This window comes from Mesoplodon densirostris, chromosome 4 (genome assembly GCF_025265405.1).
Source record: "Mesoplodon densirostris isolate mMesDen1 chromosome 4, mMesDen1 primary haplotype, whole genome shotgun sequence".
Classification (NCBI taxonomy): Eukaryota; Metazoa; Chordata; class Mammalia; order Artiodactyla; family Ziphiidae; genus Mesoplodon; species Mesoplodon densirostris.
This window is the reverse complement of record NC_082664.1, coordinates 88,792,583-88,817,767: the sequence shown is the minus strand read 5'-3', so window position 1 is coordinate 88,817,767 and position 25,185 is coordinate 88,792,583. Positions and strand designations below refer to the sequence as shown.

Sequence of the window (25,185 nt, the reverse complement as noted above, 5' to 3'; positions counted from 1 at the left end):
GACAGCAGGGAATTGTCAGGCAAATGATGTTTCACATTTTAATCATCCCCTTTGGTCTCAGAAACCAGCACAGATGCTAGACAGGCTGTATTTTAAGTGGCACCTAGAGTTATTCCATGAGCAAATGCATATGTGGTTGTCCTTGCTGTCTAAACTGTAGCTGCATATAGAACAAAACAGGACACATGAAATGAGGAATCCATGTAGCTAGCATACTAGTATCTTCTTGCCCAGCTCATATATCAAGGGCACAGTGCTGAGTTGCAATGTAGCGACAACATGCTAGACGTCACTGGCAGTTAATTTTTCCATTTAATATTTACCACATGACCACCGTGCATGTGGCAGAGCATTACGAGTCCCAGGGGTTATAAGAAAGGACATTTAACCAGTGGGAAGACTATCTCGAAATTGCATTAAAAAACGAGAAGGGCGGGACTTCCCTGGTGGCACAGTGGTTAAGAATCCACCTGCCAATGCAGGGGGCACGGATTCAAGCCCTGGTCCAGGAAGATCCCACATGCTGCGGAGCAACTAAGCCCGTGTGCCACAACTACTGAGCCTGCGCTCTAAAGCCCGCAAGCCACAGCTACTGAGCCCACATGCTGCAACTACTGAAGCCCATGCACGTAGAGCCCGTGCTCTACAAGAGGCTTAGCCCCTGCAATAAGAAACCCGTGCATTGCAACCAAGAGTAGCCCCCGCTCGCCACAAATAGAGAAAGCCCGCGCACAGCAACGAAGACCCAACTCAGCCAAAAATATCTCATTTTAAAAAATGAGACGGGCAAGGTCTTTTCACAATCTTTAAATGCCCCACTAGAAGAAACACTCATAAATCCTTAAATGTCCTAGAATAAAAATACGAGTGCAAATAATTACTGTGAGGTAATAAACAGAGATGAATATGTCACTTGTATGTGCCAGAAGGAGATACAATCTAAGAATTATCCTAGAGCCAAAATGAGAGTGAGAGCTACATTCACCTGCTCATGAATTCTTACAACAACCTATCAGATCTATGTATCATTTTATAGTTGAGGAAACAAGCTCAGCAAGGGTGAGTTGGTGATCAAAAATTTGATCAACTTTTAAAGTAAAATTGCTTTCTCTCCAGGTTAGAAAATGGAATCCAAGGTGTAAGTGTTGTGGTTCAGAAAATATTAAATCAAAATCTTTCACAAATTAATTCTATGTAAGACATAACCTTTGATAACTTCTATTGTAGTTACCATGTTTCCACCTCAGTACCTAAATTCTAACTCACAGTGGCTTATGAACTGGATTGGGAACTTAAAATTATATACAGTGGCTCCTAGGCAGGTACTGGCCTTTCAGCTGTTCAGAAGCTACCCTAGAGACGCATGCCATGGAGTACAGTACACTTTGCTGAGACTCTAAGTGTACCTCGAATGCTGTTGAGAACTAGTCATATGAATGAGCCTGATCTGCCACATAGCATCTGCATCTGAACATGAGGTACTCTTCTACACTGATCCTTCACATAGGTTCATTAAGAGTTATACTCCAACATGTAAATTTCCCACAATAAAATACAATATGATATACATTGCACTTGATCCAAAATGATAAAACTGCAACTTGGAAAAAAAAAAAAAACGACATCTTTATTGAAATAAGTTAATCCAGTGGGTAGGTCTGAGAAAATACAAATCAGTTGGTTAGGGCAATAAGAGCCTCTACCACGTTGCCCATGTGTTCCCTCAAGCTCCGTTCTGCTGCTGCTCGCGAGATCTCCATCTCTGTCATCTGCAGGAAAAGGATCAATGATTTTACCTAAGTCTCCTCCCGGGCATTAATGTGCCAGCAAAACATGACTCTACTTGTTTCAGGAAACAACCCAAATTAAACAAAGAAACCTCCCCCACCCATACACTAGTTAGACATTACTACTCACTATCAGCTCCAGATCTTCCTTCTTGATGGTGACTTTTGCCAGTTCCTTCTCCCTGCAAATATTCATGTACTTAGTCCTCATTCTTTACCTCCACTATAAACTCCCAGAAAGGATTTTTTCCAGCTGTGCCTTACAAATAAATGACTCTTGATAAACACTGTTGACTGAAAATACAAAACGACTCCTACCCTCTCACCTAACATCCCATCCCATCCCCTGGAATATTTACAGCAGGCAGTAGGTGTTGCCAGGGGGCCTTTCCTTCCACCAACAAGAGTAAAGTTGTAAATCTTAGATCTGCAGAAATGGGTGATAGAGTTGAAGAACAGTACAAGGTACAAAGGCTTAACGATGGCTGTTTTTGTCTGGGGGAATGAGAGGGGCCCGTAGGTAAAACGACTTACCGCTCCTGTTTGGCTTTCTGCTCCCGGGACCGTCTATCCCCAATCACGGACATGGCCTACGGGAAAGAAAGATCGAGTTACTGGTCTGCTACCCACAATTCCTAATAATCTAAAATACCAGTAACAAGCCGGGGAGGTGTGTATTCACGATGACGAGCGTACCAGGAACCGGGGCCTACGTTTAATTCAACTCTGTGCACCTGAGACCCATTTTAAACCCAATCTCCATCAAGTTCCTTTTCGCAAGCGGCGGGCTCCAATGACGGTTCAGTTTCCCTCTTGCCTCCTCCCACCACGGAGATGGAGACCCGTCCTGGAGCTGGGCTTCCAGTTTCAGCCGCCCAAGCCCCTTCTGCTCTCATCCCTCCCAGACAGGCTCCCGGCCAACCTCACCGTCTCCAGATTGGAACTCTGGATCTCCTTCTCTTCGGCATAGTCGGTGACTCGCTCCAGGTCCGCCGCCCCACTGTCATGTTTCCGTGGCTTCTCTGGAGGCCGCTCCGGGCCGCTGGTCTCAGTCTCCAACTCTAGCTCCACGTCCCCCTCGGTCGCCATGTCGACCCCACCTCGCCGCCCCAAAAGCCCGGCCCCGCCTCAGGAAGACTTCCGGTAACTGCCTCGCAACTTCCGCCGGGAGAGGAGGAGGCGGGACCGGCCCTGGGCCACACCTCCTTGGGTGCTCTGGTTCTAGAAGCTTCAGCGAGGAAAACAGTACGCCTCTCAGACTTCCTTTCCGGCTTCTAGTGTTGCTTTCTGCCAGGCGGTGTCCCAGACCTAACCCGTCACCACTCCAGGCCTTCCCATCCTTCCCCCCTCTTCACCTAGGTCCAGCCCACACACCCCAAGGAATTCTGTTCAAGATGGATGACGTCTAATCCTAAACCAATTAAGAATGCTAATCTACAAACCAGATATGCAAACTGCTCCCTAATCTGGGGAGAACAGACTGAGTGGCCCAAGGGCCCTGGGGAGAAAGTAGTTTCACAGGGACATTTGCATTTACCACATCCTGAAGGTCGGTGTTCTTTTCCTGATGTCCCTCCCCATTCTGCCTTAAACTGGGTGACCAGCCCCGGCACAGCAGGAGTCCAATGAGCTGAGGACAAAAGAAAGCTACTACTTTCTCATCTGCCTTCCATCTGGTGGACCTGGGCCTAATCCCTGGGATAAGGATGGTGGGTGCAAAGGCGGTCACAGGCCCCCGCACCTCCCTCCGCCTGGCACAGCAACGCAGTGGAGTCCGCAGTGTCACAGTGGGTCTTCCCTCCTATCAGGTGGGGGCGTACTTGGGCAGAGAGCTCCCTGGAGCAAGCGCTGTCTGAAAAAGTGGAAGGGAATGGTGGCTGAAGCCAGGGAGGAAAACCCATGGGAGCTGATCAAGATGATAGGCCTTCCTTTCACTTGTGAGGCCCTTCTGCTTCTTTGCCTCTAAGACTACTGATCATTAAATCTCCTCCCATATACCCGGTACCGGATGTTTAGATCCTGGGAAAGATTAGAGGCCAGATGTGACTTAGGCTTTTAGAAAGTTCTGCTCAAGCCTGCAGTTAAGCTCTTATGATGAAAGCTCTACTTGATGTCAGTGGAAGGCAATCCCAAATAGCTTGGAACCAGACAGTCTGAGAATTCCTGAGTGAAAGGAGAGAAGAGAAGGGAGGGGGAAATTTTGGAATTCAGCCTCTTGGGTTAACCTCACATGTACATTAATGTAAGCCTTTCCTCAGCAAATCTCCACTTTGCTGCCCTGCATCTGCTCTACCCTCAGGTGCTCTGCTGTGGGCCTGCTCCCTGTACCTGCTGCTGCCATTCTAGGTGGCCCCCTCTCACGGAGTCTCCTTGTAGCCGCCTGTTCTACATCCTCCTCCACGTGGGGACCTCAGCAGTCCGCTGCCTCCTGCTGTCAAGGACGGTAGTAGAAAGAGTCTGGGGCAAGGCACATGGGGTAAGTGGGAGGAGGTTGGGGTGCAGCAGGACAGGATAAAAGGAGAAACCCTGAGATAAACAAAAGATTCAGGTTGGGGGAAGGGGACAAATGAGTGGACATACCCATAAGAAGGAGGTACTTCTCTATGCATGATGACTTGTCCAGCCATTTCTCACATGTACCTTCCCTCCAGATCCAGATGCCCTCAGGGCTGTGTGCCCATCTGTTTGGCCGCTCTCACTGCCCAGTGCTCAGCGGCTCGGGGGCTGTATACCGAGTATGTGCAGGAACTGCCACCTTTCACCTGCTGCAGGCTGTGCTGTTGGTCGACCTCCACTCCCCCACCAGCCTGAGAGCACAGCTGCGTAAGAGGTGTGTGTGTATTCTTTGGGTGGGGAGGGGATGAGGAGGAAGGTAGACACAAGCTGAGTAAAGGAAATTCCAAGATGAAGTAATAGCACTGTAAAAAGACAGAAAACAGGTTTAAGTCCCTGCTTCCACTATACTTGCTGTGTGACTACAAGCCACAAACTTATCCTCTTTGACATTCTAGTTTCTGAAATGGAGATCACAGTGGGGTTACTATATGCAAATCTTTTGTCAACTCTAAAACATTGTCCGGATGTTTTTATTTAGGTATCTGAAAGTCAGAATTTGGAATGGGCTGTGATGGGCCCATCTCCAGCCCCTCTCACATGGGACTGGTTCCTCCCTTCCTATACTTAGTTGTCTCTTCTCTCCCTTCCTATAGTTCTGCTTTCTCCTTTGCCTTCCTCCATTGGCACTGTTCACTCTCCTTTGCCTTTTCTTCTGAGTCTGGTTTTCTCTTTCCCTCTTAACCAGCTTCTGGCTCCTCAAGCTTCTGTTCCTGCTAGGTCTCTGTGCTGTGGCCTTCTGCATGCCTGATGAGCATCTCTTCCCAGGTACCTTCCATCTCATCCTGATCAGCAGAAGTAAGCTAAAAGATTTTCTAAGAAAAAAAGAGGGTAGGAAGAGGACCAGGAGTAATATGATCAGCTACATTTTCCCACTGGTGCCTCACGTGCAGCCTGGCTTTACATTGGCATCTATAGCGGCTTCACATTCATCCTGCTGCAGTTGGTGCTTTTTACAGCCTTTGCTCGTTCCTGGAACAAGAACTGGTAAGGAGGGCATAACCCTAAAGGCTTCCTGGGAAGTCTGACATTACTAGACTCAGTTGGGTTGGGCAAAGGACATGACAGGTCCTAGAGCTTCTCACTAAGCAGTATCGAAAAGCTCAGGAATGTGAAATGACTGTGGGCCAGGTGGGATGGGTAAGTCTCACCAGTCTTCTGGAAGAGGGGGAATAGTTGATAATGGGTAAAAAGAAGAGTTGGAGCGCCAAGCCATTGCCCACCTCCCAGCCCTAGGCAAACAGGTGCAGCCCACGACTGCCGCTTGTTCCTAGCTGTGCTGCTGACCACCCTAGGGTTCTACAGCATGGCAGGTGTAGCAGCTGTGCTCCTGCTCCACTACTACACACCCCCAGATGGCTGCCTGCTCAACAAGATGCTGCTTAGTCTGCATCTTTGTTGCTGTGGTCTCCTCTCCATCACTCCCTGCATCCACCTCAGTGGATACATGCCTTGCAACATTCCAGATTTTGCGGACCTTTAGTATAGCAATTTCATTAGCCTCCCTACCTCAGTCAATTCTCTGCTTCCCCCAAAGGGTGGGGGAACAGAAGTACAAGTGAGGGTAGAAGTAAAGGAAATTACTACCCTGTAGGCTAAAGCAAGGATTCCCATTCTCCCCAGAGCAGCTCCACTCTGGCCTTCTACAAGCCTCTGTCAACAGCTGCTATATCACGTACCTGACATTCTCTGCGCTATCCAGCCGTCCTCCAGAGAGTGGTAAGGACAGGACATGGATTTCCCCATGCTAAAACCTTTTTTGCTCCTGCCAAATACCTAACTCTTTGTTCTTACCACCTTTCTCTTCTGTTGCCCCTTCTCAGTAATCCTTTAAGGACAGAATCACTCTGTGCCTGCCTGGCCTGAGTAAAATGGAACCCCAAACACCAGATACTTCTCTGGCAGTGTTGAGTGCTGGCATCATGTATGCTTGTGTGCTTTTTGCTTGGTGCATAAAGGTGTCAAGGGAAAGGTATGAGAGACGGGAGGATGCTCAGAAGGACAGGGAACGACGGTCAGGAGACTGTCTGGGACCACGGTTTATTTAAACTTTAGAGCAAGATAAAAGGAAAGCTCCCCATGAACAAAAACAACTTCTAAGAATAGCACTTGTCAGATGATCTCTATGAGATGAAGGGGGTAGGGGAAATGACTTGAGAATTTTTAAATGTGTAAAGACTTCAGGGCCCTCACATGAAAAGATTTCTAAATCTTTGGCGGAAAAGGGCTCCAGGAGCACAGTACCCTTCCTGAGAGTTACTAATATGGACCAACCAGCTAGCAGTAAATGTCCTCAGGCAATAATCCTGCTATCTGACTGGACCAGCTTGAGAACCATCTCTTCCTTCTCAGCAATGAGGCTTCCTACCTTGCTGAGGTATTTGGGCCCTTGTGGACTGTCAAGGTTTACAGCTGTGAGATCCAGGTGAGGATGGAGAGCACAATATCCCCAATACCCCTCCCCCCTCACACACAGTCACAGACACACACACATCCTATCAACCTCTACCCAGATTGCTCAGATTCTAGCTGCTATTACCTTTTATTGAGTACCCACAATGTGCTAGGCACTGTGCTAGATACTTTACATACATAATCTCATTTAATTTAATCCTCACAACAACCCTGTGAGGTAGGTATTTGCTCCATTTTACAAATGGAGAAATTGAGGCACAGAAGGTTAAACATCTTACCAAAGTTCCCATAGCCAGTTATATACTGAAGCTAGAATTTGAACCCAGGTGTGCCTCCACTTTTTACACCACACCAATCTTTTCAAAGAGGAGTTTCCTGTACTGTTACCCAGACATTCTTTTTAAAGTCATTCCAAAACATGCTGCCTTTTGTTTTACAAAAGCCCTCACAGTTTCTGCTGCCCTGAAACAGTGGAGCCAGAGGAAGGTGTCAAGTGAGGATCCGTAAGTGCAGATTTCTGCAGAGTGCCAAAGAGCCCTCAAGTGCCTTCACAAAAGAAGATGGGGGAGGGAAGAGGTGTTTCAGCAGCACTGCTGCCAGCAGTCCTTTCCTCTCTCCAGGGCAAAGAGGTGGGGCTGCCAGGCCAGCTAACCAAGAGACCGCTCCAGCTCCTCCAGTGCAAGCCCAGCAGCTTTCCTATAGCTATTCTGCCTTCCACTTCGTCGTCTTCCTTGCATCTCTCTATGTCATGGTTACCCTCACCAACTGGTTCAGGTAGGATGGAGGCGGGCCTGGGACACTCTTCTGAAAACCTAGTTGTTTTAGGGAAAGAGCAATTCAAGGCCAGTCCCGAGTTCTCAGGACACACACATGGGTCTACCGTATACCATACTCTTCGGTGGGGTGGTAGGACAGATCTAAAAGTCATGGCCCTGTAGATTCTCTAACCAGAGACTTTGGTTCCACAGCTATGAGGGAGCGGAACTGGAAAAGACTTTCACCACGGGTAGCTGGACTACCTTCTGGGTCGAGGTTGCCTCATGCTAGGCCTGTGTACTCCTCTATCTGGGGCTGCTACTGGCACCATTCTGTTGGTCCCCAACCCCAGGACCCCCAGCCTCCTCTTATCTTCAAGTGACACCGTCATGGCGTAAGTATTGCCAGATAACAAATATCCAGTCTAGGTACTTTTAACAAACTGGGGTTCCCTTCAAATTGTACCCCTAGTCTTGACTCACAGGAGCTGTCCAGCCCAACAAATACCTCAAGGACATAATGGGTAGTTACCTCCCTTTAGGCTAAAGTCAGTAGTATGTCTGACTTGAAAAAAGTGGCCATACACACCCTAATGCTCTGGGCAGAGCATCTGACACGCTGGAGCTACCGTTACGTCTTCACCCCAGCTCAAGAGCCTGACTCCCAAGTCAGCAGCTCAGGAACCAGCAGACAGTGCGGCATCAGCTCCTTCCTGGCTCTCATGGTGGAGATGGGGGCAGGGAAAGACCAACAGGGACTGAAGACTTACTTGGCTCTGCCCTTGGAGATAAAAAGGAAAATAAGGAATTCAGCCCTGGGTACAGGGATTTAAGAAGCCCAGAACCCTAGAACAAACCAGGACGCAGGAAGAAAGGAGCACAGAGACTACCCTAGGTTTTAATCCTGATGTTGAGGTCAAAGGAAATGGGACGACAAAAACCACCCTCACATGAGGAATGACAGAACAGAAGAGAATGTGAACACTTGAGAGCAGCTAACCATGGGAAGTCAGTGAGCAGCAGGATCTGGGCCAACGTCCAAGCAGGCAAACAAACTGAGGAAGAATGAGGAAGAGGGACATAAATTTAGGTCTTGCAGCCTTCCTTCTTAGGACCTCAACTCCATCCGTAGGATGATGTTCAGGGTCTGAGTGGGGGACAAAAAAAATCACAGAAAAGAAGTCCCTAAGGCTCTTAGAGGATTTCTCTACCACATACCCAGAATACCTGTTTGTTGCAGTACAAAAAAGAATTTTTTCCTGTGATGTTTCACTTAGTCTACATATCCACATCCTTTTAGAGTCTGAAGTTCTCTCCCCTCTTGGTGGGAAAGGACAGCCATTCCTCCACCCCCATCCCCCCAAATCCCCAGTCAAACCAGGCGCTCAAGGAATTACAAAGCTACTTTTAATACTTTGGGGTGAGCCCCACAGGAATAAAAAACACTGGGAAGGGGTAACCCCCTCACCCCCAGGAGTGGCCCAGGGGGAGAGAGGCTACCTGAGGGGAAGGAAGCACAAAAGGGACTCGCTGCAGACTCAGGGCAAAGGGAATGCCATCGGTGCTGGGACCTGTGAGCACTACAGGAGAAAACGCGAGCGTGGTAGGACTGGCTCCAGGCACACAGGCGAAGGGCAAGAGGGTTGGACACGAAGCCACAAAGCTACTTGGGTTCCTCCTTCTTCTCGTTTGCCTTTTTCTGCTTCTGCTGCATGATCTCCGAGTCCCTGGGGGTAGAGATGATGGGGCACTGGGAGGTACCAGAGGGCAAAAGGGACAAGATGCAGGGGGATGAAGGGCACAAAGGATAAGATGGAAGTGGATGGGACAAAATTCAGCATGTAGCTGCTGTATTCCCACCCTAGGAGAACAAGAGGAAGAGAGCTGAGGCTCAAAAGGCAATCAGTCTCTATTTGGCTATTGCCCGAGGGGTCAGAAGTCTGGCCACACAGGCCCAAGGCTATTCTGTGCTGAGTACCACACCCAGCAACACCAGTGAGAAGGCTGGGAGAAGGGAGGACAAATGAACAGCAAGGAGGGCCAAAAGTACTGGGCTGTCATAACCACCACTGCATTTGAAATGTGAAGCTCCCTGCCCTTGCCCTTAATGTCAGACCCGGGGGCACTCAGAAATCAGACCGAGGGCAGCACCCGCCCCAGTCCCTTCCTATAAGGCTGTGAGCTAACAATTTAAAGGGTGAGAGGAATAAAACCCTAGAGGAAACAATGCACTCTGTCTCTCACGACTCGTCTAGATGTAAGCTCTGAGCTAACTCTCTTTCCAGGTACAACCCTTGGTCTAAAGCCAGGTCTCACCCCACCCCACCCCTCCCCTCCCCTCCCCTCCCCTCCCCTCCCTGGGGCTACCTCTGCTTGCGGGCGGCAGCAGAAAGCCCGTCATCTCGGCGCTTTCCCTTAACCGAGTCGCTCTGCTTTTTCATATTCTTCTGGCGGGCGAGCTCGCGCTGGTTACCGCCTAGAGAAAGAAGATAAAAGGTGAGACGCGAGGGCCTTTCTGGCCACACACCGGCGACCCTCTCCCCTCACCGGACACTCGTAGGGTCCAACAATTCATTCCCGGGGCGCCGACACCGGCCCTTTTCGGGGCCTAGGCTGCAGATTGGGCGGAGGGGGTAGCTGCCACGGGGCAGGTCAAAGTGGGGAGTGGACGGAGGACGGTCCTGAGGAGCCTGCTAGAAGCGTGCTTCGAATTTCGGGGCAGCATGGGGGCCCAGACAGGGGGTGGCGGTATGTTTAGACGGTCTGGGTCTCTGTGGGGGATGGGCAGGGATCTGGAATGGGGGATCTGGGTCTATCACAGGGGCGCAGGGCTTCTTCCCACACCGCAGAGCGTCGGGGAGGGCCTTTGCCTGACGAGGTGGGGAGGTTCTCAAGAAGTGTCTCGGTGGGCAAAGGGTCGACTTCCGGGCTCCAAGTGTGAGGGTCGCTAAACAGCGCTCCTAGAGAAAGGTCTCGTTGGGGAAGCCAAAACGAGGTCAATGCCGAGGTCCGGCAGTCATGTTTAGGATGGAAAAGGAGAAAAGGGCAAGAGGAGGGGGTCTCAGTGCTCACGGGTCATGGCGACGGCAGCAGCTCCGGCCTGCCTCCGTTGCGTCCCCTCGTTCAATACGACGTTGCAGGCCCCGCCCCTTTCTCGAAGCGTAACGAAGTTGTCTTTTCCTCCCCGCCCCTTCGCGCCCTGGAGCCGATTCCCATTGGACAGGAAGAAACACGTGGGGGCCGCGAGCCACGCTGGAGCTCGGGCGGATAAGGGGCGGAGGTTCGCAGGCAGAACGCGCTGCGTGGGGCGGGGCTTTCCAAACCAGTCGTTAGGTCGGGAGGGGAGAAAGTAGGCCAGGTCACGTGGGCAGGGGGGGGGGCGTTCCGGGTGGATACGTGGTGCTCCCGCGGGCTTGGGCACGTGACCTGGCAGAGTGCCCTCATGCGGGGACTGTTTGGGACACGGACAGACTCACTTTGAGGGAACGTAGGGGAAACAGAGGGCTGGGGGTTCGTGGGGGCTGAAATGGTCCGGCCGGTGCTGTTACCAAGACTCTGGGACTAAACTTGCCCTTGTTACCTAGGATCCCCCCCAACCAACCACCTGTTTAGACACTTGAGTTTGCATACTATGTAAAATCGTGTAGAAACGCAACTTCAGAAACCCCTTTCTAACCACATTGTTCCCCCATCCCAAACTCCTCCAGTATAGAAATTCGCATCCACATCCCATATGTCCTAAAACTTTGGTCCTGTTCATATCCCCATAGAAGCTTCAAATATGTAGCTTGGAAGTATTGGAGGACCCCAAAATCACAGACTATGGAGTTGGATCAGGGACTACGAGATTGGAAAATCCACATACTATGTCCATTTCTCCCTCTGGCATTTCCCCACTGTACTGTACTATCTCCACCATCACCACCAACCACACCTGGTTTACAATTCGCAGTTGAATAGGGCGGGAAGCTTAGATTTCCCACTAAAATCGCTCTCATTCCCAGTTTCACTAATCTGTGTACAAGACTCCCCACCAGTCCCAAGGAATTCATGGGATAAAGGAGAAATGCTTAGGAAATCTCACAGGAAAGGACTGGTTGTAAATTTTAACTTCCGATTCTCTCCAGCTAGTGCCCACAGCAGAACCAAGCTGAGGCTGGCACTTCAGACTGGCTTCTTTCTCAACATAGAGCTGAGGGAAGACAATAAACCTCATTCAGTACCATCCTCACAATTTTTGCCATACCCAGGTATCACTTGAACTACTACTATTTATTACTTTAAAATTTTTTACCAGGGTTGGTTTGTTTTGTTTTGTTTTGGCTGCGCTGTGTGGCTTGTGGGGATCTCAGTTCCCCCACCACGGATTGAACCTGGGCCTCTGCAGTGAAAACACTAAATCCTAACCACTAAACCACCAGGGAACTCCCTGTATCAGTTTCAAATGAAGGATATAACCCAAACTTCATATTCCTTTAGTAAATTTAAAATCAGTATCACCTGCCCACAAACTGAAAGTAACTATAAAAAGAAATACAATGAAAAGGAAATGTATTATTAAATTCTACCAAAATAACATCAACGTCAAAGCTACTGAAACTGGGGCCTGCCCTCTCTTTCTCAGAGAGAGAAATTAACAAGTGTTAAAGAGATAATAAGGCATAAGTCTCCCAAACTGAAGCTTTTTCTTGCCATCATCAGAATATTGAAAAGCATTTAATTTTTATACTTTCAATGTTACTTACTGCTATGTCTCTATACTATTAAATTTACTTCTTATATCACCAGTAGCATATATCCCACCCTTTGGTACATACCAAATGTAACAGATCAACATTGGTGGCACACATAACAATGTGCAAATTCTGACTCTGCTACTTACTGGATTTGATTTTGGACAATCATTTTTTCCATGCTTCAATTCCTTTATATGAAAAATGGGAATAATATCTACCCCTTAGTGTTGTGGAAAAGATTAATATAGATAATTAATATAAAGGACTTGGCCCATAATAGGCACTTGGTTAATGTCCTCTCCATCTCCCTTTGGCAAGTCCTAAAACCTCCTCTTCATTCTCCAAATTCCTCTAACTCCTGAGTATTAACCAGTCTCTGAAATGGCCCCTAATGATCCCTCCCTTCTGGTATTCACATCCTTGTGTAATCCTCTCCCACACTAAATCTGGGTTGGTCTATGTGACCAATAGAATATGGCAGAAGTGATGGTATATCGCTTCTGATGCTAAAAGACATTGCAGCTTGTGCTTTCCTTTCTCTCTTGGATCAGTGGCTCAGGGAGAGCCAGCTGTCATGTCAGGAGGAGAGGCCCATGTGGTGAAGAACTGTGGCCACTGGCCAACAGCCAGAGGGCAGAGAAAATACCTCCACTTTAACTTAGCACGAGGTTGAGAGTTAGGGACCCAAGGCTCTGAGAGAAGGAGGTGAGGCAGGATTTAGGGACCCCACATATAAAGTGAGAAGATGAGGAAACTGGACTTCAAGGGTGGGGACAGCATCTGCAGACTTATAGCAACAGACTGACCACAGTTCACAAAAAGAGTTTGGACTATCTGGCTTCCTAGCCCCCAGGTTCCAATGGGTCCTCTTGCATATAGAGAGACTACAGAACCAGCCCCATGGAGAAAACTGAGCTAACCAGGGATGAGTGAAATAGTGCAGGATGAGGAAGCAAGTTCTCTTTTGGCACCTGCTACCTCTTTATCAACTCCAGCTGCTCAGGTGGGTGAGAGAGTGAAACAACCCTGTAACAAGTCTCTTCTTATTAACTCACCCCACTCTACCCCCATGCTCAAGAGTCTATTTCCAATCCTAACAGAACCTAGGCTGGTTGCCACACCTCCCTCCAGTCTAACGTTTCCAGGAATTGCCAAAGAAATCACTCATTCTTTCAACAAATATTCATTGTGTTATGCACCAACGATGTACCAACTACTGTATTAGTCATTAGGTATACAGTGATGAACAAAACATGTATATCTCCATACTCACGGAACATATAGTGTAGAGAAGAAGAAACAGCTCTCTCTCTATATATAATACATATATAGGTATTTCTCTGTGTGTGTGTGTGTGTGTGTATATATATATATATATATATATATATGCAAATCAATTGTGATAATTGCTTTGAAAGAAATGAACTGATTTTACACAAGGATGATATTCAAAAGAGTTAACAGGGCACACAGCATAAGCACCTATCCATCAAAATACATGTCAGTTTAATCTGAATAAAGACTATCTGTGAACAATTTTTCTACCTCTCCTGGTAAGAAATCATACTACTTCTGGTTCTGTGAAGGGAGTATATCTGTAGACCCTAACTTTGATTAGAGAAGTAAAGCAAGTGATAACTGAGCTGAGGCAAAAGGAGGAGGATTTAGCCAGGGCAAGGGGTGGGGGGAGGCGGGGACAACATTTTAGGAGAGGAAACAGAATGTGTGAAGGCCCTAAGGCCCTGCTCCCTCAGGCCATCCCATCAAGAGCCACAAGGTTAGTGGATAGGTAGGTAGTAGGCGAGTCACTAATGCCTAGTGAGCATGCTTTGAAACTAGGTCAGGGAGAAAGTAGGGTAGTGATATGATCTGAGTCACTACTGCTAATACCACTACTCACTAACATTGAGTGAGTACTTATTAAGTATATTAAGTTTACTTTTCTTATTTGGGCCTTACAATGACCTTTTGAGGTGTCATTATTCCCTTTCTACCTATTTAGAAACTTTGGCACAGGCAGGTTAAATAACTTTCCCAAGGAAGCACAGGTAATAAAGGGTGGGGCTGAGAGTTTAACCCAGTCACTGCTCTTCAGCAGCAAGATGTAAATTTTGAAGAGATCACTCCATGGAAGGAAAGTGGGTTAGAGCAGGTAAATGGAAATGGGGAGACCAGTCAGGAGGCTGTCACAGACATCCAGGATTCTAGGCCTAATTGGGTAACAGATAATTGAAATGCAGTTCAGACCAACTGGGGCAAAAAGGGGAATTTGTTGGCTTACATAACCAAACTGGGGCATGGGCTGGGGTGTGAATGACTAAAACCAATGACAGGGGATGCCTCCCCATTTCTTTGCTTTATTTTCTCAGATCCAGATCCCTTGACATGGTAGGAAAGGGCCACCAGTGGTCCCTGCCCTCACATATCACAGTGTGTCCAAGAGAGGGGGTCTGAGTCTCTTCCTTTAAATTCAGTTTTTAAAACCCCAGGACAGGGCTCTGATGGTTTAGGTGCCTACCTTTGTGGTGAGGAGGTGGTGTGGGGCAGGATATAATAAGAGTAGCCCCCACCAGAACCATATGGTTAGTATGGGGAAGGAACAGGTTTATCAAAGAAAGGGGGTTTGTTCCCCAGAAAAGGAGGATGCTAGACAGCTCAAACAAAAGATGTCCATTACATCAGGGAACAGAAGATAGCCACTTGGACCAAAATGGTGGCAGCAGAAATGGCAAAAGTGTGCAGCTTCAAAATATATTTTGGATATTCAGTTAGAGAGGAAGATACTATTGATTTCTAGGTTCTTCATCAAATATTAAGTATACACCTATTAAGTGCAAGACACTTCTAGGCAGTGGGTATACAGTGGTGAACAAAATTGACATGGTTTCTGACCTCATGAAGTTAACACTTCAGTAGAGGAGACTTAAAATTCACAAGTAGCCAAACCAAACAGTATGAAGTTACAACTTGTGTTAAGTGTTAAAAGAGAAACAAAAGTTCAAGGACAAAGAATAATGGGAGAGACCCACTTCTGTGGTGACTTTTTTTTTTTTTTTGGCCACGCAATGCAGCTTATGGGATCTTAGTTCCCCGACCAGGGATCAAACCCAGGCCCTTGGCAGTGATAGCATGGAGTCCTAACCACTGGACCACCCTGTGGTGACTTTTCAACTGAGACCTGTAGGAAAAGTAGAAGAAGGCTCCAGCAGTGCAGCTGAATTCCAAACATTTCTAACATCCCTCCTTTAACAAGGAAGAGCAATACAGTTTTAGGAAATTCTTTCCCTCCCTATATTCCAAAAGTGGTCCTGAATGACTAAGTCAATCAAAGTAAACTCATCACTCTTAGCATTACTGGCTCAGGATTGCCTAAACCATGCATGATATTCACCTTGTGACAGTTATAGGTTTAGAAGTTAGCATATGACCTAAATTGGTCTTATCAGACCAAAGGGAAGGATTTTTGTTCCATTGTGGAGACAGACAGTGCTCTCTCCCACTGACTTGAATAAGAATTCACATAACCCTTACTGCTTTTGGCTTCTATGACCTTGAAGGACAAGCCTTAGGTTGAAGCAAAGTGAGTGGCAGGAGGAAACTTGGTCCTTGATGATGCTCTTGGGCCACTGAATACATCAACTATAATATTTGTTCTCTCACTGAGCTTCCTGCTATGAGAACCACCATACGTATTTGTTTTTTGTGTCAGCTGCCTTGAGTCAGATTTCTGTAACTTCTGCCAAGTACATTTTAAGAAATACACAAACAATAGAAATAGCATATGCCAAGGCCCTGAGATGGGAAAAGCCTTGAATAATTAGAGAAATTACAGAGATCACATAATGAAATGATCCAGTAAGATTATCTTAAAGTACAACCAGCACTCTCCATGCATATTAAGCTTCTAGTCAGATTTTAGTGCCTTGCTTGTAGAGATGAGTAGATAACTGAGGATCACCAAGCGTTGGAGAAAACACTTTTAACATAAAAATAGGCCAAAACAAAACAGAAACAGAAAATAAGGTCTTAGAGGATCAGAAACAATTCCAGAAATGAAAGTGGGAGGGGGACTATAATTAGTAACCTTAGAAATGAAGAGGATATTGAACAAAAACAGGGGAGCTATAAAAAACAAACATTCAGAGAACAATAAAGAGCTCTTGGAAATTAAAAATGTGATAAGAGCATTGGAAGATAAAACTTGAAGAAATAGTCAAGAAAATTGGGCAAAAAGATAGTGATGGAGAGGAAAAAATTTAAAAATTAGGCAATCAGTTCAGGAGGTCCAACATCTGTATTATATGAGTTTCAGAATGAGAGGGGGCCCACTGAGTGCCCAGCACAAAGAATAAGAAAAGATCGATGCCACAACATACTAGAACACTGGAGTCAAAGAGAAGATCCTAAAGGTTTCTGAGATACAAAATAGGTCACATACAAAGGATGAAGAATCAGAATGACTTCAGACTTGTCAGCAGCAACACTGGAGTCCAAAAGACAGTGAGTGATGTCATCAAATATCTGAAGAAAAATAACTAACAACCAAATTTTTTTTACCCAGCCAAGCTATCAATTAAGTAGAATAGAATAAAGACACACAGTCTCAAAGGACTTATCTACCATGCACCCTTTCCAGGAAGCTATTGGAGATGTACACCAAAATGAGGGGGTAAATCAAGGAAAAAAGTAGTAGAATTCAGGAAAAAAGGGCATCCAATATAGGAGATAAGGAAATCCCCAGGCTGTTTGAAGGGAGACCCCAGGATGATAACTTTGCAGCAGGCTTAGAGAAGCAACTATTTCAGAGTGGAACAGGAGAATGAAAGGGTCTGGAGGTATATACCTAAGGAAAAAAATGGAAACTTATAAAACTGATAAGTTTTATAACTGATAAAATTGATAATATAACTGATTATATTTGAATATATGAGGAGGAAATTTCCACTTCTAGAGGAGCATATTAGAATTAATTGATATAAAAAAGAATTAATTGATAATAAGTACATACAGGGGCTTCCCTGGTGGTGCAGTGGTTAAGAATCCGCCTGCCAATTCAGGGGAGAGGGGTTCGAGCCCTGGTTCAGGAAGATCCCACATGCCATGGAGCGACTAAGCCCGTGCGCCACAACTACTGAGCCTGCGCTCTAGAGCCCGCAAGCCACAACTACTGAGCCCATGTGCCACAACTACTGAAGCCCGCGTGCCTACAGCCCATGCTTCACAACAAGAGAAGCCACTGCAACGAGAAGCCCGTGCACTGCGATGAAGAGTAGACCCCGCTCTCCGCAACTAGAGAAAGCCCACGCACAGCAACGAAGACCCAACGCAGGCAAAAATAAAATAAATTAATTAAATAATGTTTTTTAAAAAGTACATACAAAGCTAAGTAAACAAACCAAAAAAGGAATAATTATTAATATCAAGGGGGAAACATACAAGAAAGGAAATGTAAACAGTGCACTGTGTCACAGCTTGTAAATAATATTTACACACTCATAAAATGTAAACATTCATTATTGATCTAAAAAAAGTAACATTACTACACTAGGAGGATGAAGAGAGAAAGTACATGCATATATATGGAGAGGATGGGAGAGTTAAAATCCTCATTTTTAAGATAGAAACCAATGGCTAATATCTGACACTTAAAAGGCCAGAAATGGCATGATACTTAGAAAAAGCAATAAATGCCAGAAGAAACAGTTAAAAGAGCTTTAACTTCCTTTAAGCAGTAGAAAGCAGAAAGGAATAAGGGATAAATATTTTTCATTATGTCTTGTATGGAACTTATATGTACATATATAACTTCCATAAAGACAAGTAAATACTAAATTAAAAACCCAACCGTGGGGCTTCCCTGGTGGCACAGTGGTTAAGAATCCGCCTGCCAATGCAGGGGACAAGGGTTCGAGCCCTGGTCCGGGAGGATCCCACATGCTGCGGAGCAACCGGGCCCATGTGCCACAACTGCTGAGCCTGCACTCTGGAGCCCACGAGCCACAGCTGCTGAGCCTGCCTGCCGCAGCTGCTGAAGCCCGCGCGCCTAGAGCCTGTGCTCTGCAACAAAAGAAGCCACTGCAATAAGAAGCCCACGCACAGCAACGAAGAGTAGCCCCCTCTCCCCGCAACTAGAGAAAGCCTGTGAGCAGCAACGAAGACCCAACACAGCCAAAAATTAATTAATTTTTTTTAAGAAGTCAAATTTTGGGGGGCTTCCCTGGTGGCGCAGTGGTTAAGAATCTGCCTGCCAAGGCAGGAGACACGGGTTCGAGCCCTGGTCCGGGAAGATCCCACATGCCACGGAGCAACTAAGCCCACGTGCCACAACTACTGAAGCCCGTGAGCCTAGAGCCCGTGCTCCGCAACAAGAGAAGCCACCGCAATAAGCATGCGCACCGCAACGAAGAGTAGCCCACACTTTCCACAACTAGAGAAGGCCCAACGCAGCCAAAAATAAAATAAATAAATTATTTTTTAAAAGTCAAATTTAGGGAGTTCCTTGGAGGTCCAGTGGTTAGGATATGGTGCTTTCATTGCTGTGGCCTGGGTTCAGTCCCTGGTGGGGGAACTAACATCTCAGAAGCCGCAGGGTGTGGCCAAAAAATAAAAATCAACTTTATTGAGGTATAATTTACAGACATTAAAATAGATACATTTTAAGTGTGCAATTTGATGAGTTTTGACAAATGTATAGATAATTTGATTTAAGGTGAAGGGCATTAAGGTCATCTGGGATTATGCCCGTCCAGGGATTTAGCAGAGGTATCCTAGCTAGGAAAGAGAACAACACCAGGGCTCTTGGGAGACATACCCAAACAGGGACAGGTGGAGACACCAAGGGCCGACAGGAGATTGGTCCTGGGGTTTCACTGCACCAGGATCTGGACCTCCAGAATGTCTGGAAACTTCGTGGCACCTCTTGGTCCTCCTGAGGGAGTGAGCCTGCTCCCTTTCACACCAGTGTCCACCAATCTCACGTGTATAGGCCAGGAAGGGAGACCTGGGACTGAGTTCTCCCTCTCCTCTGCCCTGCAACTTTCCTGCCACCAACCACGGCCCCCATCTCTGCCCATCGATGGGGGGCGCTCCGGCTTGCGACAGCCAAGCTTCACTGCTGCCAAAAACGGGGCCTGATTTTCTCTCCATTCATAGTTAGAAACCGGCTCCGGGTTCGCCGCAGTACGTCGGGCAGGAAAAAGCAAAAGCGCTAGGCCAGGTGTTGGCGTCGGGAATCCCCCTTCGGGTCTGCCAGCCTCCGGTCCCTTGGGGCTCTTGGCGTGATGGGCTGGGCCCGCCCAGCAACCAGTCGCTGTCGCTGTCTCCCGCCCTTCTGCGTCTAAAACCCTCGAGGGGTTGCAGGTTCAGCTTCACTTAGAGACCGAAACTCTTTAAGTGTTCAGGTTAGGTGGAAAAACTGAGGCAGGACTGGGGACTCTGGTGAGAGGTCTGAAGCTGGCTGCAGACTTTCTCCCCGGAACTGGGAGAGCACCTTCCGAAAGCCCAAAAAGCGCATGCCAATCCAAGAAGAAACCGCTGGGATAGGTGCTAACATCTGGGGGAGAGCGAAGCGCCGCCCACGCGAGCGGGAAATCCCAGAGGTGGGGCTGGCTGTGGGTGGGGCCTGGGGTGGGGTCCCGGCGGGGGGCGGGGCCTACCTGGGATACCGGGTGTGCCAGCCTAGCCCTGCACAGCGGCGGTGGTAGTGGCCCTGGTCTGTGGCTCCCGTCCTATTTGCTCTGAACCTCGCAGCCATGGAGGGACCCCAGGAGCTTCTGAGTGGGAAGCTCCGGCTCTGCTTCACCCCCGCTGCCCGGACCAGCCTCCTGCTGCTCAGGCTCAACGACGCGGTGCTGCGGGCGCTGCACGAGTGTCAGCGGCAACAGGTACGGCCCGCCCGGGCCCCATCCTCTCCATCCCCTACCCCTCGGGAAGTCGGGCCTCAGCCGGCGACCCTGCCGAAGGGGCCTGGGGATGGGAAGCAGCATCCTCAGTCTCCGGCCTCCCCACCTTTCCAAGTGAAGCCTGCGAGGCAGGTCCCCCCACCCCCACCCCGGGCACCCAACGCCGGATCCGGGACGCTGCTTCACCTGCTCATAGCTCAAGTCTGTGCTTTCCCCCCAGGTTCGGCCAGTGATTGCTTTCCAAGGCAACCGAGGGGTAAGCGCGGGCCTGGGGTGTGTGGAGGTGGAGTGCAGGGAGAACAGACATGGGCTCCAGGAAGGTACCATCAGGGCGGGAGGCTGAGGGCAGTCAAGGTCTGAGGAAGTTTCGAGAATTGAACCCCAAATGGGGCAAAGGGTTGCTGGGTTGTGGTCCCAAGAGGCTGCGGTTGAAGAGCCTGTGCCGTCTTAGCCTCCTGAGGAACTCAGGCCCAGCTGCACCTGTTGTGCTAATGAGCCCCGTGGGACCCATCTTCAGGCTTAGGCTGGCTCAGGGAGGAGTGGCATTGATAGTAGGAGGAGGAACTGACTTTCATAGAGCTTACCGTCTCCTTTCACCCACAGTATTTGAGGCTCCCAGGTCCTGGCTGGTCCTGCCTCTTTTCCTTCATAGTGTCTCAGTGTGGCCAGGAGGGCCCTGGTGGTGGCTTGGACCTTGTGTGCCAACATTTAGGCAGGTAAGGGGAATAGGTAGCAGGTAAGAAAGAGTTTGTGCAAAGTCCGGGAAGGGGATATCAGAGGTGCTTCAAAGATCTCCACCTTCCTGTTTTTTGTTTGTTTTTTGTTTTAAACCACCTCTTTCCAGATCTGGGCCTAACCGCCTCCACTGCCTGGGTCCACTCAGGGGGTGCCTCACTATTTGGGCAGCCATGGATTCTATCCCAGCCCCATCTTCAGTTCAGGGACACAACCTGACTGAAGATGCCAGAGGTCACGAGAGCTGGCAGAACATGGGAGACTATTCTGCAGGAGACACAATTTCACAGCCACAGATGGCACTAGAAGAGGTAAGGCCAGAAACTGCAGGGAGTTGGGATAAGGTGGGGCAAAGCCTGAAGCCTAGGGAAACAAGTGCCCCTGCCACTTTCCCTGCCAGGTGTCAGATCCACTGGCAAGCAGCCAAGGACAGTCACTCCCAGGATCCTTGAGGGAACACATGGCACAGTGGGAAGTGAGGTACTTGGGGGCAGGGTGGGACTAATCTGGGAAGCCCTGGTATTGTCTTCTCTAATCTCCACCCTAAATGCTGTAAAAAGGGATCTAGCCCTACCCTTGGCTTCACCTCTCCCATTCCCTCTTCAAATACCCTAGGAACCAGACCCATCTTCCAAACAGAGAGCCTGATCAGGTACTGCCTTCCTCTGCTAGCCAGAAACACGTGGACAAGGTAAGTTGTAATAGCAAGGGTTTTTTCAAAGAGAGTTGTGTCCAATGAGGCTAAAAATGTACCAATTGGGACCTTATCATTTTCATGCTCCTAGAGCTCATTATATGGAAGTAATTTTAAAGAGAAGGACAGAATAGGAGGCTTCTGGCTTACTGTTCATGTGACAGAGATATTTTCTCCAACAGAAACGTCCAGCACCTGCAGCTACTGTAAAACTAAAAGAAAAGAGGCTCAGATCTCTGTCTCTAGCTCCAAATCCCCTACAAGGGCTGCCTAGTCTGGAGCTACAAGAGGGAGAAGATTGGGAGCAAGAAGATAAAGATGAAGACATTAGCTCCAGGCTGGTGCACTGTCCCTCAGTTCAAGCAGGTGAGTTAATGGGAGGAGGGTGAAACTGCCATAGTCGGGGGGAAAAAAGCCTATCATCACCTTCATGTCTTGCTTCCTTCCTAGACTCTGAATCCCCAAGCCCTGAAGAGGTACCAGATTACCTCCTGTGAGTCCCCTGCCATTTCCAATTTTATCAAGCCTTGTGCATATGAGATATTAAGGTAAACTTCCTGGGAGCTGGAAGCTTTGGGGGGCAATGATATTGAAGGTGACAATACTCTGTTCCTGGCAGGCAATACAGGGCCATCCACAGTGCAGAACAGCACCATGCTTACAAGCAGGACTTTGAGACAGATTATGCTGAATACCGCACCCTGCATGCCCGTGTTGGGGCTGCAAGCCAAAGGTTCAGAGAGCTGGGAGCAGAGATGAAGAGCACCCAACGAGGAACTCCAGAACACAAGGTAAGGGCTGGATGGGCCCAGGCTGGCCCCTGAGCTCTACTGGCCGTCAACTCCTGGCTAACTGCCCATAATCCTGTTTGTTCAACAACCAACGTGACAAGCAAGCCAGTTTTAAGGGAAAAATTAGTCTGTATAATTTGGTAGAATGAGAAGGGAAGTTCCTTCACTCCCTAAGAGAACTGGAGCTTTTTTCTTAAGGTTAAACTTGGTGCTAACATTTTCTGTTTCAGATGCTGGAAGAAAAGATAGTCCAGGAATATAAAAAGTTCAGGAAGGTAAGACCAGGCCTGGGAATGGTAGCAAAAAGGCAGAACTGACTTTTTTTTTTTGACATGGATGCTTTTTCTCTGCAGCGGTACCCAGGTTACAGGGAAGAAAAGCGCCGCTGTGAGTACCTGCATCAGAAATTGTCCCACATTAAAGGTCTCATCCTGGAGTTTGAGGAAAAGAACAGGGGCAGCTGAAGATGACAGAGGGCTCTTTACCCTCTGCCCAGTGTGCTATGAAGGAACAAAGCAGCTATTAACTAGAGTACAGTTGTCTGCTCTTCTTATTGCTGAGTCCATGTTCCCACCAGGTTCTTAAGGTTTGGTTTTCGTATTGCCATATTTAAATTTTTAGGGCATGGGCACAGTGCCAAGACTCCACAGCTGTGCCCAAGAGACTAGGAAAAGTAGCAGAGACTTGGCTTCTCCACCTTTAGTTCAGCCAAGTTATTTTTAAATGCTGAGAAATGATACCATTTCCAGGACAAGATACCTTGAGAACATCAGAATTTACTTGGTAGCCTCCCTGAAGAAACAATGAAAACTTTTGGTAACAGAACTAAAGGAACTTGTAATACAACTGGATATAATGGGAAAGGGCTTGGATGTTACCCACGTACTGAAAGTGAATTCTTTTACAAACATGGCTAAAAAATTAAAACTGATTGCTTCTGTGTCAAGTTTATGTTTTCCTTGAATCCTCTTACCCTTGGCTGTGTATATGAGCCAGTTCTGGGGCTCCCTAAAAAATCGGATCCCCAGATCCCAGCCCAGGTCTTATGAATTAGAATCTCCAAGATTATGGTTAGGCATCTTTACTTTTTCAAAGCACTATGGATGATCCTGATATATATTTTGCTAGGAGACTCTGTCAAGTCTCGTAATTCAGTGGTCCCCAACCTCTTCGGCACCAGGGACCGGTTTCATGGAAGACAATTTTTCCACAGACTGGGGCGGGGGGCTGTGGCGGTAGTTCAGGCGGTAATGCGAGCGATGGGGAGCGGCAGGTGAAGCTTCGCTCACTGGCCCACCGCTCACCTCCTGCTGTGCAGCCCGGTTCCTAGCAGGCCACGGACCGGCCCAGGGGCTGGGGACCCCTGTTGAAATTGGTAACTAGAGGATATAGTAGGAATAAAGCTCTCCTTTTCCAAACATGGAGGTTGAGGATCACCTGCAACTGGGGCTCCTATCTGGAATTATCCAGTAACTGAAAACTAGAACTGTGGATAGGATTTGGATTTACCCACAAAAAGGAAGAGGGAAATGGTTCAATTCATCTGAACCATAGATCACACCAGTCGTATCCTTTTCATTCCTCACTGTTGCATAAGAAAGTGGATGTTTCACTCACAACGAGGAATGATACTGCCTTTCCCAGTTCCGCTGGAGAAGGAAGTTGATGACCACACCCTGGGCTGTGGGGGAGAGAGCTGTACCCGGCAGTGTCAGCAATTCTTTTTTTTTTTTTTTTTCGGTATGCGGGCCTCTCACTGTTGTGGCCTCTCTGGTTGCGGAGCACGGGCTCCAGACGCGCAGGCTCAGTGGCCATGGCTCACGGGCCCAGCTGCTCTGCGGCATGTGGGATCCTCCCGGAACGGGGCACGAACCCGTGTCCCCTGCATCGGCAGGCGGACTCTCAACCACTGCGCCACCAGGGAAGCCCATTGTCAGCAATTCTTTTTTTTTTTTTTTGCGGTATGCGGGCCTCTCACTGTTGTGGCCTCCCCCGTTGCGGAGCACAGGCTCCGGACGCGCAGGCTCCGGACGCGCAGGCTCAGCGGCCATGGCTCACGGGCCCAGCCGCTCCGCGGCATATGGGATCCTCCCAGACCGGGGCACGAACCCGTATCCCCTGCATCGGCAGGCGGACTCTCAACCACTTGCGCCACCAGGGAGGCCCTGTCAGCAATTCTTGAAACAACTTGGATGGAACCCCAACCTGATGCCACACCCACACAGGGCATTTCTGGGCAGAGAATAGCCCTTGGGAGATATAAACATGCTCAGCTGCATGGCAAGGATAAACTGCAATCCATCCTTAGGGCATGGGCAGGCCAGAAACAGCCCAACAAGAAAGGTCCCTCACCTGTTCTAATCATCAGGCTAGGGTCCTGTGCAATAAACACGTGAGGATAGAAAGAGATGAAATCTGGAAAGGAATTACAGGTGATAACTGGGTCCACACCCAGAACAGTACAGCTGTATTGACCATTATGGCAGTCACTAGCCCTATATGTAACTGTTTAATGAAAATTTTAAATATGGTTTCTAGCTACATTTCTAATGCTCAATAGCTACAGGTATTGGGCAATGAAGACTATAGAACATTTCTATCATGGCAGAAAGTTCTACTGGACAGTGCTGGTCTAGAGAACCTCTGCTTCCCCACCTCGTGGAGAAAAGACAGTATAAAGGGGGCGCATTTATTGTCACTGTTCCAAATGTACAAAAAAAATTAGAAAATACCCCCCACCTCAATTCCCCCCCCACAA

The 25,185-nt window shown here is 48.1% G+C and overlaps 4 protein-coding genes across 7 annotated transcripts; 2 read left to right on the top strand and 2 right to left on the bottom strand.

Moving 5' to 3' along the window:
- Positions 1–1,601: 1,601 nt before the first annotated feature.
- On the bottom strand, positions 1,602–3,127 carry HYPK (huntingtin interacting protein K). Of its 2 annotated transcripts, XM_060096745.1 has the most exons (4): positions 2,715–3,127; positions 2,322–2,377; positions 1,918–1,969; positions 1,602–1,769 (listed from the first exon to the last, which is right to left on the bottom strand). In XM_060096745.1, the coding sequence occupies exons 1-4, from the start codon at positions 2,874–2,876 to the stop codon at positions 1,674–1,676; spliced, it is 366 nt and encodes a 121-aa protein (XP_059952728.1). In that variant the 5' UTR covers positions 2,877–3,127; the 3' UTR covers positions 1,602–1,673. The 2 variants fall into 2 exon arrangements, with proteins under 2 accessions (XP_059952728.1, XP_059952729.1); XM_060096746.1 differs by lacking the exons at positions 1,602–1,769; positions 2,322–2,377 and having other exon boundaries at positions 1,910–1,969; positions 2,715–2,911.
- Positions 3,128–3,493: 366 nt separating this feature from the next.
- SERINC4 (serine incorporator 4) lies at positions 3,494–7,999 on the top strand. Its single transcript, XM_060096086.1, is given in 14 exon segments — positions 3,494–3,595; positions 4,087–4,263; positions 4,439–4,617; positions 5,089–5,168; positions 5,294–5,387; positions 5,637–5,839; positions 6,024–6,119; positions 6,224–6,245; positions 6,247–6,348; positions 6,753–6,949; positions 7,436–7,589; positions 7,784–7,919; positions 7,921–7,968; positions 7,970–7,999. Coding segments are annotated over 14 exon segments (1,620 nt in total).
- A 961-nt stretch (positions 8,000–8,960) lies between these two features.
- SERF2 (small EDRK-rich factor 2) lies at positions 8,961–10,721 on the bottom strand. Of its 2 annotated transcripts, none has more exons than XM_060096743.1 (3): positions 10,643–10,721; positions 9,938–10,046; positions 8,961–9,320 (listed from the first exon to the last, which is right to left on the bottom strand). In XM_060096743.1, exons 1-3 carry the CDS (start codon positions 10,647–10,649, stop codon positions 9,035–9,037), a joined length of 402 nt encoding a protein of 133 aa, XP_059952726.1. In that variant the 5' UTR covers positions 10,650–10,721; the 3' UTR covers positions 8,961–9,034. The 2 variants fall into 2 exon arrangements, with proteins under 2 accessions (XP_059952726.1, XP_059952727.1); XM_060096744.1 differs by having other exon boundaries at positions 9,138–9,297.
- ELL3 (elongation factor for RNA polymerase II 3) lies at positions 9,942–23,373 on the top strand. 2 transcript variants are annotated; one of them, XM_060096741.1, is made up of 12 exons: positions 9,942–10,066; positions 20,056–20,189; positions 20,428–20,463; positions 20,811–20,923; positions 21,052–21,253; positions 21,343–21,422; positions 21,558–21,633; positions 21,819–22,002; positions 22,087–22,129; positions 22,256–22,427; positions 22,658–22,702; positions 22,781–23,373. In XM_060096741.1, exons 2-12 carry the CDS (start codon positions 20,058–20,060, stop codon positions 22,889–22,891), a joined length of 1,194 nt encoding a protein of 397 aa, XP_059952724.1. In that variant the 5' UTR covers positions 9,942–10,066; positions 20,056–20,057; the 3' UTR covers positions 22,892–23,373. The 2 variants fall into 2 exon arrangements, with proteins under 2 accessions (XP_059952724.1, XP_059952725.1); XM_060096742.1 differs by lacking the exon at positions 20,428–20,463.
- The last annotated feature ends 1,812 nt before the right edge of the window (positions 23,374–25,185 follow it).

Bases quoted from the DNA above. Each gene is read 5' to 3' on its own strand.
- HYPK (XM_060096745.1), bottom strand. From the start codon at position 2,876: ATGGCGACCGAGGGGGACGTGGAGCTAGAGTTGGAGACTGAGACCAGC. The intron at 2,378-2,714 runs GTGAGGTTGGCC...TCTTTCCCGTAG, and splicing joins AGAGTTCCAATCTGGAGACG to GCCATGTCCGTGATTGGGGA. The intron at 1,770-1,917 runs GTGAGTAGTAAT...CTTTTCCTGCAG, and splicing joins AGGAAGATCTGGAGCTGATA to ATGACAGAGATGGAGATCTC.
- SERF2 (XM_060096743.1), bottom strand. The intron at 9,321-9,937 runs GTAGCCCCAGGG...GGTACCTCCCAG, and splicing joins GCTGCCGCCCGCAAGCAGAG to TGCCCCATCATCTCTACCCC.
- ELL3 (XM_060096741.1), top strand. From the start codon at position 20,058: ATGGAGGGACCCCAGGAGCTTCTGAGTGGGAAGCTCCGGCTCTGCTTC. The intron at 20,924-21,051 runs GTAAGGGGAATA...ACCTCTTTCCAG, and splicing joins GTGTGCCAACATTTAGGCAG to ATCTGGGCCTAACCGCCTCC. The intron at 22,428-22,657 runs GTAAGGGCTGGA...TTTCTGTTTCAG, and splicing joins GAGGAACTCCAGAACACAAG to ATGCTGGAAGAAAAGATAGT.